This window comes from Lissotriton helveticus, chromosome 1_2 (assembly GCF_964261635.1).
Source record: "Lissotriton helveticus chromosome 1_2, aLisHel1.1, whole genome shotgun sequence".
Classification (NCBI taxonomy): domain Eukaryota; kingdom Metazoa; phylum Chordata; class Amphibia; order Caudata; family Salamandridae; genus Lissotriton; species Lissotriton helveticus.
In genome coordinates, this window is record NC_136058.1 from 368,487,150 (window position 1) to 368,504,752 (window position 17,603).

General features: G+C 46.0%; 1 protein-coding gene across 1 annotated transcript in view; it reads right to left on the reverse strand.

Annotated features, from left to right (window-relative positions):
• Window positions 1-17,603, reverse strand: part of LOC144803927 (uncharacterized) — a 139,506-nt gene that overhangs the window by 72,457 nt on the left and 49,446 nt on the right. The window contains exon 4 of the mRNA XM_078671885.1: window positions 8,185-10,761. Within this exon, the coding sequence (XP_078528011.1) occupies window positions 8,185-10,761 (2,577 nt within the window). The remainder of the gene's footprint in view (window positions 1-8,184; window positions 10,762-17,603) is intronic.

Genomic DNA, 17,603 nt, shown 5'->3' on the forward strand with positions numbered 1-17,603 from the left:
GGGTGTGAGCTGTCGGCTCTGAGGATAGCGTTACATGAGGTCTCCTTCCTGAATAGCCTTGTTTGAAGTTCGTTGTTCAGAATGTAAATTTCAAAGTCAAGGAAGGTAACTTTGGTGGTGCTGTAGTTACAGGTAAATTTCATGTCCATATCATTGGAGTTAAGATGCTCAAAGAAAGATTCAAGCTGGGGGTGGGTGCCTGACCAGATTAAAATGCAATTATCAATGTACCGCCCCCAGTACACTATATGGTCCATCCATGCCATGTCCGCAGTGCTCCAAATCCAAGTCATTTCTAATGTGCCCATGTATAGATTAGCAAACGAGGGGGAAAACCTTGAGCCCATGGCCACCCCCTTCGTTTGTCTAAACCATTTCTGGTTAAACATAAAGGAATTGTTCTTCAAAATGATATTCATCATGGTGGTAAGCATGTTGGTGTGTTACCAAAGATTCGCTGGTCTGGAATTGAGATATTTGGACACTGCCACCAATCCTTTGTCTGGATCTATAGATGTGTACAAGGAGACGACATCCAAGGTCGCCATTGTCATCCCAGGTTGCCATTGGATGTCGCTCAAAATGCTAAGGATATGTTTGGTGTCCTGGATATATGATGGGAGGTTCTTGACTAGGGGATTAAGAAAAATATCAACGTACTCTGCCATTCGTTCACTGGGTCCACCTATACCGGATACTATTGGTCTCCCAGGAGGAAAAGGGGCCAGTTTGTGAATCTTGGGTAGTGTATAAAGCCAAGGGGCCATGGGTTTGTTGACTTTAAGATAGGATGTTTCTGCGTCACTCAATAGACTCGCTCCGTGCCATGCTTTAAGTTGGTCGTTTATCATAATGGTTAAGGCCTCTGTTGGATTGTTTTTGATGACCGTGTAACATGAGTCATCGTTGAGTTGGGAGAGTATTTCTTGCTCATAATCCGTTCTATTCATGACAACGACGTTGCCGCCTTTGTCTGCTTCTTTTATCACTAGTTCTTTGTCCAATGATAATGTCTTTAGGGCTAACCGCTCTTCTTTTGTAAGATTGTCAATGCTATTGTGAATCCGTGCTCTCTGATTTCTAATTTCAAATCTTTCCAGGTCATCTAAAACCAGTGTATGAAATGTATCGATGGGATTTCCAGCTGGTAAGTTTGGAGTCCACTTGGATTTGCATCTCAGGTTGCTGGTGATTGTGTTGTCATCTTCTATATTCAGTTCCTGTAATAGATGTTCAGGTGTGATCAGTACGTCCGTTTCTTATTCAAGGGTCAGGAGAAGGTGTGTATCTATAATTTCTTGTATAGTCTGCATACCTTCCATCGAAATCACTGCTTCCATCTCTGGTCTTTCTTTGGGGTTGTGTGCAAAATGTTTTTTAAGTTTTAGACGACGTATCAATTTGAATAGGTCTATTTTGGTTTTGCACGGATCACCGGTGACATGAGGATTGAAATTGAGTCCTTTACTGAGTACGTTTGTCATTTCTAGGGAAAGAGTCTTATTGGAGAGGTTGACTACTTGGACCTCCTGTAGTTCAGTATTCATCTGCAATTGTCTCCTGATCTCAACTTCTTCTTGTAATCGTCCTTGACCGGCACGTTTGCTTCTTCTGTTTTTTTGTTGTAGTGGTGTTGTGACGCTGTTGGGTCCTTTTCTCGCGTCTGATGGTTAGGATCTCGCCGAAAAAATTTGACGCGTTAGAAACTGTGCCAGATTCGGGTGTCTTCTCAGGTGTCTTTTGTTTCCTAACCACTGGTCGTATTGTTTGGCGAACGTGAAGACTCTACCCTCCCTGTAGTCCGCTTCGTCATGTTTGAGTTGTCTGCTTTTACGTTCTTTGATCTCTTTCTGGTGATTATTGAGAATGTCTTTGAGTATCGCGTAGGTTTTTTCTGTTACCTCCTTGAGGTTTAGATTCTTAATTTCTTCTTCCAATGTCTGAATTTCAGCCTGCAGCTTGCATACCTTCCTCTCCCCGCTTTCAATGAGAATATTGATAAGTGTATTTGAGTTAATAGTCAGTGCTTCTTCCCATCTACCCAGTAAATCGTCGTCTAGGTCGTCGAATGTGGGGAAGATTTGTGAGCGAAGTCCACGAGGGACCCTATTCAATCTGAGATATTGCTTCAGGGTGGCAACGTCCCACCACCTAGAATTCTCTGTTTTCTTCAGTCTTTCTAGTCTGATGAACTTGTCCTTCAATGTGTCTTGTCTCGGAGGGTTGCTACTAGTTGAAGGACCTGTAGATGGTCCACCTATTTCAAGATTATCAAAAAGATCAGATGTTTAGAAAGGGTTGGGGGAGCCCCCAGTTATGAAGTTTGGAACACTATCTGTTGCGTTTTACATGGTCGAAGGCTGCTTCATAATCAATAAAGCACAAATGCAGGGAGCCCCTGGTAGTTTCCACCCTGTCGAAGAGCATTGCCATTGTTATTATATTTGTGGTCATCCCCACATTGTTTGCAAAACCAGTCTGATTCAGGGGGATGATGGATTTTACTTCTGTCCAGGCCTGGAGCTCTTCCAGGAGCGTTCCCGCAAATAGTTTTGCCTCATTATCATGTAATGCCACTAGCTGATAGTTCGGAGGCTCTGACCTATCCCCTGCCTTATGGATTGGTGCAATGATGGATCCCCTCCATGACTCTGGCAGAATATTTGTCATCCTGATTTCCCTAAACAGTGGCATTCAGCCTCTGTCGGGAGTGTTCTGGTGGGTGATGTCTCCTGATTGTTTATAGTTCAAGTTTGGTCCTTTATTAAAAAGGACATAGTTAGGCTATTAAATTGACTTTTTCATTGCCGTTAAAGCCTATAATATTGATACATAATGCTTTATTATTGGTAACGTGGGACTCCCACTTTGATGACATTGAATTATTCAGGCATGTGAATGTAGGAAAGATTCAATACTGGAGAATTAGCTTTCTAAATATAAGTGACGTGATATGGAGGTATATGAGGCTTGTATTTTACGATAAGTGATGAATGAAGCGATTTATGTTGTTCTATTCCAAACCTTTGATTATGCCGCGTGTTTTGGGTTAATAATTTTGAGTGAAGCCTGCTAATACCTCTGCGTGTGTTATGACGTCCAAAACTAACATGTTATGACGTCCAAAAGTAATGATAACAAAAGGTGTCATCTCACAATGAGATATCTTAGCAGGTATCACTTCACATCCACATCTCTCTATGGGCGTTATCTCTTTTCAGGTATCCCCTTACACTGTGATCTCTCTGCAAATATCCTCTAATGCTGTGATATCTCTGCTTTCAGCAGCTGTTACCATACTCTGTTATCTCTCTTCATTTGTCTACTCACACTGTGATCTCTCTGCAGCTATCGCCTCACTCTGTGATCTCTCTGCAGGTATCCCCTTACACTGTGATCTCTCTGTTGTCAATCCCTTACACTGTAATCTCTCTGCTCATATTGTGATATCTCTGCTGACATCAAATCACATAGTGATCTCTCTGCAGCTATCCCCTCAGACTGAGCTCTCTTTTCAGCTGTCATCTCACACTGTGGTCCAGTCAGTTGTAACCTTACTCTGATCTTTCTGCTGACATCACCTCATACTGAGATATCCCTCTCTCTGCCTTTAGCTATCACCTCCCACGGTGACCTTTGCTGGTGACCCTCGTACCGTGTTCTGTCTCTGTCTCTCTGCTGGTATGATATCACACTGAGGTCCCTATCTGCAGGTAACACCTGCAGGTATCACTTCACACCAATATCTCTCCACAGGATTTCTCTCACACTGTGATCTCTCTGCAACTATCACCTCATGCTCAGATCTCTCTTCTGACATCATCTCATGCTGTGATCTCTCTGCAGCTGTCACATCATACTATAATCTCTCTCTAGCTATCATCTCACTCTGTGATCTTATTCCAGGGTTCATCTGACACTGCTACCTCTCTGCAGGTACTTCCTGGCACAGCTATCTCTCTGCTGGTGTCATCTCACACTGCAATCTCTCTGCTGGTATCACTGCATACTGTAATCTCTCTCTAGGGATACCCTTGCACTACGACCTCTCTGCAGGCACCACCTTACATGGTGATCTCTCTACTGATATTACCTTATACTGTGAAATCTCTCTTCTTGTGTCACCTCACACAGAGATATCTCCATGCTGGAATCACCTCAAACTGATATACTTCTGTCCTGGTATCACCTCTCACTGTGATATCTCTCTGCTGGTGTCACCTCACACTGAGATATGTCTCTGCTGGTGCACAGTCTAAATATCAAGTTTTTTATTTCGACCTACAATAATATCGAGTCGGAAATATCATAGTGACAGAATATCGAAATCAAGAATATCGACGACCAGAATATTGACCTGAAGGTAAGAAATATTGTTTTGTTAATATCGAAGTTAGTAATATCGATAGCAAAAATATTGATATTTATATTAGTGTCATGTATATTATTATGTATTTTATATGTTTGTGTTTATAGTTTTTGTTAATTATTGTACTAGTTTTAGAATATATGTATACCATTTTTAGAAGTTAGTAATTTATTTTTAAGTAAATTATGTGTTTTAGTACTGTAGCGGGTTGTGGGTTTATAGGGGTAATAGGGTGGGAAGTAATTTAAATATAGTAAATTAGTTTTTAAAAATAATGAATTAGTCATTATTTTTAAGTACATTTTGTATTTTAGTTCTGTTGCGGGTTGTGGGTTTATAGGAGAATAGGCTGGGAAATAATTTAATCGTAATTAAGTATTTGTTTTATTTGTATTTATTGGTATTGATAATTAATTGTATGTTAAATAATTAATAATTGGTAATAAATTTGTATTAATTGATTAATCGGTAATCATATTAAATGTATTAATTTATTATTGAAATGCGTTGTGAGTTTATAGGGGAATAGGGTGGGAAGCAATTTATTATTTAATTTAATGTTGAGTATTGATAATTCATTTATTGTTAATTAATTATTATTTGGTAATACATTTTTATCAATTAATAATTTTTGGGGAAAATACATTTATTGTGCATTAAATAATAATTGCTAATTATTTTTTATTAAATAGTATTTATTGGTATTTATCAATAATTCACTGCTAATTAATTATTACTTGTTAAATATTTTTATTATTTATTGTATTTTTAGTTTTGAAAAATAATTGTTTGTTATGTTATTATTATGTGGTAAATATTTTTTAATAATTATTATTTATTTGCATTCATCATTGATTTAATTGTTAATTAATTATTAATTGGTAATTATTTTCAGTAAATTATTTATTGGTATTGTTAATGAATTCATTCTTATTTAATAATTAAATCATTATTTATTTAAAAATATTATTTTTATTATTTGTAAGTTATTTTTACCCCTACGCTATCCAACACTTTCCTTACTGTTGGACTCTCTGGAGTTGGAAAAGTATTTTTTACCTCTACGCTATCCAACACTTTCCCTACTGTTGAACTCTCTACAGTTGGAATAGTAATTTTTACCCCTATGCTATCTAACACTTTACCTACTTTTGCACTCTCTGGAGTGGGAATAGCTATCCAATATTTACTGTTTTAGTTAATGTAGTGTATCATTTATTTAAAAAATATATTTTTTAATTTTTTATATATATTTTTTATATGTTTTTAATATGTGTATTTATATTACTGTTGTATGTGTATGTATGTATTTATAATTTATAAAATGTTTTTTAACAATTTATAAGTTATTAAAATAATTATTTGGAAATATGATTAAATAAGAATATATATTATATTTTATATATATATGTGTTTAATTTCTTTGATATTATATGTATTACTTATTATTTTAAACATTTTGTAACTGTTTATTTATAAATATATGTATTATTTACTTTATTTTACATTATTTTTATACATTAAAAAACAATATTTTTAACAACGATGTTTTTGACGATATTTTTGGGGGATTGTTTGTACTTACCATAATGTAGATAAGACTTTAATATTCTTGACATTGATATTTCGTCACCGATATTTTTTACGTCAACATTTTTTACATCGATATTCTGTCAGTGATTTGTTTCTGCTGGTATCAGTTTACACTGAGATAGATGCCACACTGAGTTATCTCAATGCTGGTATCAACTCACAGTGAAATATCTCTCTGCTTTGCCCACCTCACACTTAGATATTTCTGGTCTGCTTAAACTCACACTGATGTTGCTCAGGTGGTATCACCTGACACAGAGATATCTTTCTGCTGATATCACCTTCCACTGAGATATCTCTTTGCTATTATAGCCCCACACTGAGATATATCTCTGCTGGTATCGCCTCACAATGAGATATCTCCCTGCTTCTTTGACCTCACAATGAGATATCTCTCAGATGGTATCACCTCACACTGAGATATCTCTCTGATAATATCACCTCACACTGAGATATCTCTCTGCTGGTATCACCTCACACTGAGTTATTTCTCTAATCGTTTCACCACACTAAGATATCTGTGTGCTGGAATCACCTCACACAGAGAAATGTCTCTGCTGGTTTCACCGCACACTGATACATCTCTCTGCTTGTATCACCTCAAAATGAGATATCTCTCTGCTGGTATCGCCTCACACTGAGATATCTCTATGCTGGTGTCACCTCACACTGAGATATCTCTGTGTTGATGTCACCCCACACTGAGATATCTCTAGCTTGTATCACTGCACACTGAAATATGTCTCTGCTGGTATCACCTCACAATGAGATATCTCTGTTCTGGTATCGCCTCACACTGAGATATCTCTGTTCTGGTATCACCTCAAACTGAGATATCTCTCTGCTGGTGTCACCTCACAATGATATATCTCTCTGCTTGTATCACCTCGAAATGAGATATCTCTCTGCTGGCATCGCCTCACACTGAGATATCTCTATGCTGGTGTCACCTCACACTGAGATATGTCTCTACTGGTATTGCCTCACACTGAGAAATCTCTGTTCTGGTATTGCCTCACAGTGAGATAGCTCTGTGCTGGTACCGCCTCAAAATGAGATATCTCTCTGATGGTATCACCTCACACTAAGATATCTCTCTGATGGTATCGCCTCACACTGAGATATCTCTGTGCTAGTATCACCTCAAAATGAGATATCTCTCTGCTGGTATTGCCTCACACTGAGATATCTCTCTGCTTGTAAAACCTCAAAATGAGATATCTCTCTGCTGGTATCGTCTCACACTAATATATGTCTCTGCTGGTTTTACGTCACACTGAGATATTTCTGTGCTGGTGTCACCTCACACTGAGATATCTCTAGCTTGAATCACCTCACATTGAGATATGTCTCTGATGGTATCACCTCACACTGAGATATGTCTCTGCTGGTTTCACCTCACACTGATATATCTCTCTGCTGGTGTCAACTCACACTGAGATATCTCTGTGCTGGTATCGCCTCACACTGAGATATCTCTGTGCTGGTATCGCCTCACACTGAGATATCTCTGAGCTTGTATCACCTCAAAATGAGATATCTGTCTGTTGGTGTCACCTCACACTGAGATATCTCTCTGCTTGTATCACCTCACACTAAGATATCCCTCTGCTTTTATCAGCTCACACTGATATATCTCTCTGCTGGTGTCACCTCACACTGAGATATCTCTCAGCTTTTATCACCTGATGCTGAGATATCTCTCTGCTGGTATTACCTCACCCTGGGATATCTCTCTGCTGGAGTTACCTCACTCTGTGCTCTGCTCTCTTCCTCTGTCTCTCTGTATTCATCACCTCAGTTCCATCTCCGTCCCAGATAGAATCTCAGTAGACTCTAACCTTACTGTCTATAAACTCTGCTAAAACACTTTCTGTTGACTCTCCCCTATACAAGTCTCTCTGAACACTCAGCATATGCATTCTTTTTTTATCTCATTTTTCCTATAAATTCTACCAACACATACTTTACTCTCCACAAACTACAGACTCAGCCAAGACCCATTTTCTCGGGGTTCTCCCCACACATTCTGTAAGGGATCTCCATGTTCGCATTGTCTGTGGGCTCTCCCATACACTTTCTCTAAGAACTCTCCACTGTTGGGTTCCAGTGCATCTCCGGTGCACACAACAGCTTGTAATACACACATTCCCCTCTAGGAGCTACCCATGAGGCACTGTGCAGGCACTCTCAGTGTTACCATGTAATTAGGGTCTTCTTACCGGCATTGGATGGACGGGTTGTAGAGGTTGTAGTGGTGTCACCAGTTACACTGGTAGATGATCCAGTCATGCCAGTTGTTGTAGTACCTCTAGTTGTAGTGCTGGTTGTAGAAGTGATGTTAGTTGAAGTGCTGGCCATAGTAGTATCAGTTATCGCAGTGTCAGCTGTTGAATTGCCTTTTGTAGATGTGCTAGGAGGGGAAGTGATCGTTGTAGCAGTGCCTGTCGTGGTGGTGCCAGTTATTGCAGTGCTGGTCGTAACATGGCTAATTGTAGCAGTGCCAGGTGTTGCAGTGCTAGTTTTAGCAGTGTTTTTTGTAGATTTGCTAGGTGGAGTAGTGCTGGTTGTTACAGTGCTGGTCCTAGTAATACCAGTTGTAGCAGTGTCAGTTGTTGAAGTGCCTGTTGTAGATGTGCTAGGTGGGGTAGTGCTGATTATAGCACTGCCTGTTGTGTCAAGGCCGGTTGTTGCAGTGCTGGTTATAGCAGGGCCAGTTGTAGCAGTGCCAGTTGTTGCAGTGCTGGTTGTAGCAGTATGTGCTGTAGATATGCTAGGTGGTGTAGTGCTGGGTGTAGCACTGCCTGTTGTAGCAGTGCCAGTTATTGTAGTACTGGTCATAACAGTGCCAGTTTTAGCAGTGCCAGTTGTTGCAGTGCTAGTTGTAGCAGTGTCATTAGCAGATGTGCTAAGTGGGGTAGTGCTGGTTGTAGCAGTGCCTGTTGTGACAGTGACAGTTGTAGCACCAAAGGTTGTGGCAGTGCCAGTTATTGCACTGCTGGTCTTAACTGCGCCAGTTATAGTAGAGCCAGTTCCTGTAGTGCTGCTTATAGCAGTGTCTGTTGTAGATGTGCTAGGTAGAGTAATGCTGGTAGTGGTGTAACCAGTTACACTGGTAGATGATCCAGTCAAAACAGTTGTTGTAGTACCTCTAGTTGTAGTGCTCATTGTAGAAGTGATGGTAGTTGAAGTGCTGGTCATAGCAGTTCCAGTTGTAGCAGTGTCAGTTGTTGAAGTGCCTGTTGCAGATGTGCTAGGCGAGGTAGTGCTGGTTGTAGCAATGCCTGTTGTGTCAGTGCCAGTTTTTGCAGTACTGGTCATAGCAGGGCCAGTTATAGCAATACCAGTTGTTGCAGGGCTGGGTGTAGCTGTGTATGTTGTATATGTAGTAGGTGGGGTAGTGCTGGGTGTAGCACTGCCTGGTGTGGCAGTGCCGGTTATTGTAGTGCTGGTAGTAGCAGGGCCAGTTGTAGCAGGGCCAGTTATTGCAGTGCTAGTTGTTGCAGTGTCTTTTGTAGATGTGCTATGTGGATTAGTGCTGGTTGTTGCCGTGCCTGATGTGACAGTGCCAGCTGTAGCACTACCGGTTGTGACAGTGCTGGGTATTATAATGCTGGTCTTAATAGTGCCAATTGTAGTAGGGCCAGTCGTTGCAGTGCTGGTTGTAGCAGTGTCTGTTGTAGATGTGCTAGGTGGGATAGTGCTGGTTGTAGCAATGCCTGTTGTTATAGGTCCAGTTATTGAAGTGCTGGTAGTAGCAGGTCCAGATGTAGCAGGGCCAGTTGTTGCAGTGCTGGTTGTAGCAGTGTATTTTGTAGATGTGCTAGGTTGGGTAATGCTGGTTGTAGCAGTGCCTGGTGTACCAGTGTCAGTTGTAGCACTGACTGTTGTAGTAGGGACAGTTGTTAAAGTACCTGTTGTAGATGTGCTAGGCGAGGTAGTGCTGGTTGTAGCACCGCCTGTTGCGGCGGTGGCAGCTGTTTTAGTGCTGTTCATAGTAGGGCTAATTGTAGCAGCGCCAGTTGTTGAAGTGCTGGTTGTAGCAGTGTCTGTTGTAGATGTGCTTGATGGGGTAGTGCGGGTTGTAGCACTGTCTGTTGTGGCAGTCATTGCAGTGCCAGTTGTAGCACTGCCTGTTGTGGGAATGCTGGTTGTTGCAGTGCTGGTCATAGTAGTACCAGCTGTAGCAGTGCCATTTGTTGATGTGCCTGAGGTAGATGTGCTAGGTGGGATAGAGCTGGTTGTAGCACTGACTGTTGTTTCACTGCTGGTAGTAGCAGGGCCAGTTGTAGCAGTGCCAGTTGTTGCAGTGCTGGTTGTAGTAGCGTCTGTTGTAGATGGGATAGGTGGGGTAGTGCTGGTTGTAAAAGTGACTGTTGTGACAGTGCCAGTTTTAGCACTGACTGTTGTAGCAGGGCCACCTGTTGAAGTACCTGTTGCAGATGTGCTAGGTGAGGTAGTGCTAGTTGTAGAACTGCCTGTTGTGGTAGTGACCGTTGTTGCAGTGCTGCTCGTAGCAGTGCCAGGTGTAGCATTGTCAGTTGTTGAAGTGCCTGTGGTAATTTTTGGGATAGTGCTGGTTGTAGGACTGCCTGTTGTGGTAGTGCCGGTTGTTGCAGAGCTGGTCGTAGCAGGGCCAGTAGTAGCAGTATCAGTTGTTGTAGTGCTGCTTGTAGCAGTTCTAGTTGTTGTAGTGATTGTTGAGGCTGTAGTTTCAGTTGTTATAATAGTTGTGGTTGGCAACAATGGGACAGATGTGGTTGGAGAGGCTGTTGTTGTGCTGCTTGTAGTATTTGTATCTGGAAAGAGAACACAAAACACATTAGTGATGTCATGACTTCATCAGAGGGGAGTTGTTCAATGTGAAATGGTTGGGCTGAAAATGTTGATGGGCACCCAGAATGGTACAGTCCCTCCCTCCCAGCCACCAGTAGGTAGCTTTTTAATAGATCATTAGGGCTCAAAGAGTGAGAATTGCTTGTTCTTCATGATGAACATTTGGCTCCCCAAAATGTTGGGGAGCCACATGCGCAACAGTTGGCATTTCTGTAATGCCTCTGTGTGGGCAGGTGGACAGGACCAATGATTGTGGAGAGTTTTAAGAAGGTCTACTGAGAAATGGGCTTTCACTTCGCCCGTATTTTGAAACCCCTGAGTATAGATTTTGATTGGGCATATGTATGCTTACCTTGAAGAAAATTGCTTGTGTTTGTTTTTTCTTATGGGGCAGCTTAGGCTACGCTGAACAGAACTGAGTTGGTTATGGTGAAAAGTCACTGATAAACACCTGCCATAATGCCTGATCAGCTTAACCTGAAAAGTTACGACAGAGGCAGTAGTACCGAGTTGTGTATTGTGAAAAGTCTGTGTTGAAGTTAATAGGTCTTTAACGGTGTATGTAGAAAGCTGGCTTTCCATATAGTGCACTAAAAGAAGTGCACTGTGCAGAGGGTCCAGATATTCCCCAACTGGATGACATACGCAAACATAGATAATACTAACGTTCTATTTGTGGTAATGTGGGCGAGCAGCTAGGCTTATCAGAGGGTAGTGTTAAGCATTTGTTGTACTCACAGAGGCAATAAATGAGACACACACTCAAAGAACAAATCAAGGACCAATTTAGTAACATAACAATTATTTTTATATATATACTTTTGAACCAAGAACTGCATTCAAATGTGAGTACTGATTTTCATATGAATTTTCAAAGATAAGAAAATAGTTATGCGCAATTACGCACCATGCAATCCTATAGAGGGAAAAGCAAGTAGGTAAAGCACAACGCAGACAGTTGTAGGGGTTCACCTTCTGGGTTTAGGTTTAAAGCATTTTATTGAGACAATACAAAAACATAGAACACTTGCTGCAAAAAACAGGTGCCACAGCCCAGCGATTGAAAGCGCGCCCAAGGCGCCAAGTCTCTCCCAATGAAAGGCCCATAAAGGCTAGTCCGTCTTGATGCTTAGAAAGAGACAGCAGTGCAGGAAAAGAACAAACCCCCCCCGAAACTCCCCCCCAACCCCCTCAACTCCCCCAAAGCCCCCCCTGTCCAGTGCTCCAATCCGTCCCACCCTTCCCCCTCACTGCCCCCCCCCGCAGGAAAACCTCATCTAAGGACCCTTCAAGAGGCCGATGCAGCAGGTGACGTCAATCTCAAGAGGCGAAGATACCTCGGGCAAGTGAGTTCCCTAAATTCAGTGACCAACAGGGAATGAAACGGTTGCCAGAGGTCATTAAACTGCTCCACATCCCCAGCCACTCTGAGCGACAACTTCTCCATTCCCAATACATGCCACAATCTGTGCAACCAGCCGGTGATGGATGGGGGCGTGGTGGTGCGCCAATGTATAAGGATGTTCTGGACTGCTGAGCCCAGTGCAATAGCGATCTGTCTGCCTCTACGGGATCTCAGTGGGTACATCAGCCGGTTAGGTGGGCCCAGCAATATGTACGCGGGGAGGCGTGGCAGCTCAATGTCAAAGTGTGAATCAATCTCATCTAGCACCTCCTGCCAATAAGAATGCAACAGCGGACAATGCCACAGAACATGTGTAAGTGTGCCTACCTGCCCACATGCCCTCCAACAAGCACCATCAATATTACGTTCCATTTCGTGTAGCCTCTCCGGGGTGTAATACCAGTAGGTGGCCACTTTAGTAAATGTTTCCGTGAGTCCCGTGTGGTATGCCGAGTGTCGTGCCCGATATGAAATCTGGTCCCACTCTTTGTGGCTCAGCGTCCTCCCCAGCTCCCGCTCCCACCGTTCCCTACCCGGATTGTAAAAGTGAGAGGATGGGGGTTGTAAAAACGTATAGAGGTCGGAGATCAGTTTCGCATCAGAGGTACGGGACAAGAGCCACCTCTCATAAGGAAGAAGCTTCCTGTCTGCCGTCTCCCGCACTCGTGGATGCAACGCCCAGTGGCGGACCTGCAGATATCGCAGTCTCTCCGTCTACGGCAACGAGTATTCTTGTCTGAAACTCGGAAAGGGAATGACTCCCTCCGGATCATACACATGAAAGAGTGTCCTGCACCCTGCGGCCCGCCAGTGCGTGAAGGCCCATCCCCGGAGCTAAGTCTGGGTTTTCTACTAAAGGTGTAAGCGGTGAGGGAAACGTAGTAAGATCGTGGGTGACATTAGTGGCGTCCGACACCTTCAGGGGGACTCGCGTAACAAAGGACGCATACAAATTCGCGGGACGGTGAGCCCTGTGCAAGAAGGGCACCTCCTGCAGAGGCCGGGCAGCAACCGCCTCGTCCTGAAAAAGCCAGTGCTTATCCGATTCCCATCTGCTCCACTCCACAAGGTACCGCAGTTGTGCCGCCTGGAAATACTTGCGCAAGTCTGGTATCCCCAGTCCCCCTGCCTCTGGGGCCAACGTGGAAAGTGCCCTCTTCAGTCTAGGTTTGCGGCCCTGCCATATGAAACGCACAAGGTCTGCCTGCGTTTGTTGAATCCACCCTGGTGGGGGCTGGAGAGGCAGGGCCCGAAACAGATAAAGAATTTGCGGCAGCACCGTCATCTTCACCGCGGCTATCCTGCCCAGCCAGGATAGTGTGCCTTGACTCCAACGTCCCAATTCCTCCCTGATCTTTGAGCCCAAGGCAGTGTAGTTGGCTGTCACCATAGCGGGCAAAGTGGGTGCCAGCAAGATGCCCAGATAGGGCACAAGATCCGACGACCAATGCATGGGGAAAAGGCCTTGTAGTTCAGGCTCTTGTAGCCGCAGTCAGCGACACATCCAGGGCCATTGAATTTCCCAGATTCATTTTGAATCCCGCGACCTCCGCAAAGGCGTCCAACTCCGAAATGCACGCCGGGAGCGCTCTCCTCGGGTCGTCCAGGGTCAATATAACATCGTCCGCGTACAGGCTAACAGTGTGGGTATACCCCCCCATCTGCACTCCCACCGCACTCGGATTCTGGCGTATCCTCTGAGTAAATGGCTCCATATACAGAGCGAAGAGCAGCGGTGACAGCTGACACCCCTGCCTGGTGCCCCTCTCTATAGCAAAACTCGACGAACTGCAGCCGTTCACCCACACCACCGCCGAAGGAAACTTATAGCAATTGAACACCAAGAAGCGGAATTTCTCCCCAATTCCCACCTTCGTCAGGACCCGTTCAAGTAAGGCCAGTGCACCCGGTCGAATGCCTTCTCTGCATCCACCGCCAGCATCATTCTTTCTCCGGGGATTCGGGAGGCTTTCTCCAGATGGTGGACAACCCTTTTAGTATTGTCCACCGTCTGCCGCCCCGGGATGAAGCCCGCCTGGTCAGAGTCCACCAAACCCGGCAGATGGGGAGCCAACCGGGCCGCTAGGATCCCAGTGTACAGCTTGAGATCCACGTTTAGGAGGGAGATCGGCCTGTATGAGCCGCATTGGGTCCGATCCTTTTTCCGGTTTGGGGATGACTATCAGGGTAGCTTGCAGGAGGTCGGGCGGGATGTGGCCCGGTGTGGAGAACGAGTTGAAAAGACGAGTGAGGATAGGTGCCAGTGTCGTACAGAACGTCTTATAGAAAAGCGTCGTGTAGCCATCCGGCCCTGGGGCTTTGCCATGCTTGAGTATGGAGATAGCGGTGATCACCTCCTCAATACGGATGTCCCTTTCCAGGTACTCCGCCTGTGAGGGAGCAAGGGAGGGGAGGGTGACCGAATCCAGGTACTCCTCCGTTGCTTGCTTAGATGGGGGGTCGCCAGCGTAAAGATCCGCATAAAACCGACGGAAGGCCTCCGCAATTAGGGCATCCTCCGTGACCGCCACCCCATTGGCATCCAAGATCTCCTTCACCAAGTGTTGCTGGTGCGCCACTCTGAGCTTGTTTGCCAGAAGCCGGCCACATCTGTCCCCCCCCCGTATAGTACGCATGTCGCATACGTAGTGCCGCGTACTCGGCCCGGTCCATATCTAGAGCCGACAGGAGTTTCCTCGCTACCTTGAGTTGCCTCCAGATTCTGGGAGCCCCGGTACGGTGATGCATATGCTCGAGTTCGCGGACCCGTTGCGTAAGTTCGTCCCGTTTGTGCTGCCGTTCCCTGTTCTCCGCCGATGAAATGGCTATAAATTCCCCCCTGAGGACCGCCTTCAGGGCCGCCCATTGAGTCGCTAAGGAGGTGTCGGCGTTATCGTTGTGAACCAAATAGTCACGGACGGTGTCCGTGATGTGCTTCACCACCGTTTTTTTGTGTAGCAAGGTGTCCCTGAGGCGCCAGACCCCGCGCGCGGGTGACGTCGGTGGTAAGCTAAAGGTGGCTGTGACAGGAGCATGATCCGACAGAGAGATGACCCCCATCTCAGAGGTCGTAGCTAGGGCGCAGACCGGCCCCGTAACCAGGAGATGGTCCAATCTCGCATACGTTTTTTGTGCGTGAGAGTAAAAGGAGTAATCCCTATCGGTGGGGTGCATGCGGCGCCAGAGATCGTGGAGAGCCAGGTCTGCCAGCTGGGACTTGCACGCGGCCGAGAGTTCGCCAATCTGCGGGGCACGGAGCGTAGATCTATCTAAAGCCGCATCGAAGACCATGTTAAGGTCTCCCCCTACAATGATATGTCTGTCTGGAGTGGCTGTAATGTCCACTAAGTTCAAGAACCGTTCCTGGTGCTCGTTGGGACTGTACACAGACCCAATGGTAAACACAAGACCCCCAAGCTTAAACCGATACGCCTGCAGCCTCCCCTTCTGCTCTGCAAATTTGTGTAGGACATCCCCTTTGAAGCGCCTTGCCACCAGTATTGACACCCCTGCTGTCTTAGTAGTGTTAGAAGAGAAGAATTGTGTTGGGAATTTATGGGAGCATAGCCTGTGACAGTCGCGGGACATCAAGTGGGTCTCCTGCAGGAGACAGATATCTGATATCTAGTTGGGACAGGACTGCTCTTCTCTTAACCGGATTGTTCAACCCCTTACATTAAGGGTCACCACCTTAAGGGTCGTCAAAGGCATAGGAACAAGTGGGGGCACAAGCAATAAAGTCCCGCCCAGACGGGGTGGTGCAGAAGTGTGTAGTACGTGTGAGCCCAGCTAGAGCAGTGTAGACTCGCAGAGAGCAATGTACGACCCCCCCCGCTCCCTCCCCACCCAACCCCTCCTTCCCATCCCCACCCCTCCTTCGCCCCCCCGGACTCCCTCCCTTCCCTGACTCCCCCCAACCAGCCCCCCACAACCAGAGCAACGAACAAGCCCACAGTCAACCCCCTCACAACTCCTACCCCCAAACCCCCACCAGCAGAACGAAACAACCCCAACAGCCCCCCTCCTTCCCCCCATACCCTCAACGAGTTCCAGAACCTCATAGTTCCAGGCCGGTCCTCAGAGGACAAGTCTGTGGTAAGTTACCGAAGTGGACGTCCAGCCACTACACTCCCACCCGCCACCCCCATCCCCCAGAACCCCATCCCTGCATTGTGAAAAAGGCTGTGTTGATCTCCCCCTGGAGTCATCTTAGGCTGTCAGCGCGACATCACTCGTGGCCGTGACCCTGGCCGCCTCCCGTATTGCAGTGTCCATTTCGGCCCGGATGGTAGGCGAATCCGGTGGAGCAGAAGAAGCAGAGGACCGGCGTTCAGAGATTCTCTGCCAGCCGTCTCTGGTGGTGCGCCTTCGGCGTGGTGGGTGCGCTTCTTCGTCCGTCGCGGTGATTCCCAGTACTCGCATGGTGTCCTGGAGGGAGCGAAGCTGGTGCAGGGTGCCGTTCCACCGAAGATAAGACGGAAAGGGTGTCCCTAGGAATATTGAGTCCCATGGTCTCTCAAAAAGTCCGTCGCTATTTTAAATGTTCTGCGTTTCTGGAGCGTGATCGCCGACAAGTCCTGGAAGAGAGCAACCGGGTACCCTCGGAACTGCAACGACTGCTGTTTCCTTGCTTCACGGAGGATTCGCTCCTTAAGCGGGAAGTCCGGCAGGAAGGCCAGGATATCAGGCGGTGGTGCCGAGGCCTGACGCGCCATGCCCACTCTATGCGCCCTGTCAATTCTGATATGGAAGTCCTCTGACTCACCCAGTATCTCCCTGAACATGCTTTGCAGGTATCCAGCAGTGTCCTCCCCTTCTTCTTTGGAAGGCACTCCATGGACCCGTATGTTATTCCGGCGGGACCGGTTTTCGAGGTCTTCATTGTGCGCCTGGAGGTCCAGCTGTTGATCTCTCAGGCGTAGCACCTCCTGCTGCAGTTGCCCGATCTCTTCATCCCTCGAATGTCCGGCTCCTTCCATGGTAGCCACTCTTTCGCCCAGGCTATCGACCTCCCTCCGAACCTCTCTGACTTCTCCGGCCACCTCCTGCTTCAGCGTCTGGAAATCATCCCGCAGGGAACTGAAAAGAGATTCTAGGAAGGACCTGGTGACCGGTGGTTCCCTCTCCCCTGCCTCCGGCAAGCTTCCCGAGGGGCCCGGCGAGTGCTGCCCTTTGTCTTGTTTTGTTGTTCCCCTGTTCAACATTTCCGGCAATGTCCGTTCCCCTTTTTTGTTCCCTCTGTTGCCAGCCATTGCAGAAGCGGGCACTGCTTAAGCAAGTCCTTTCGGGCGTCCGGCCCGTTGCGATAGTCAGCAATGTGCAGGGGTCGCTGCTAATCGAGGGAGACCGCCTCTCCTGTCGCCGAAGGTCTGCCAACCTCCCTTGGTGGGCGCAGTGGAC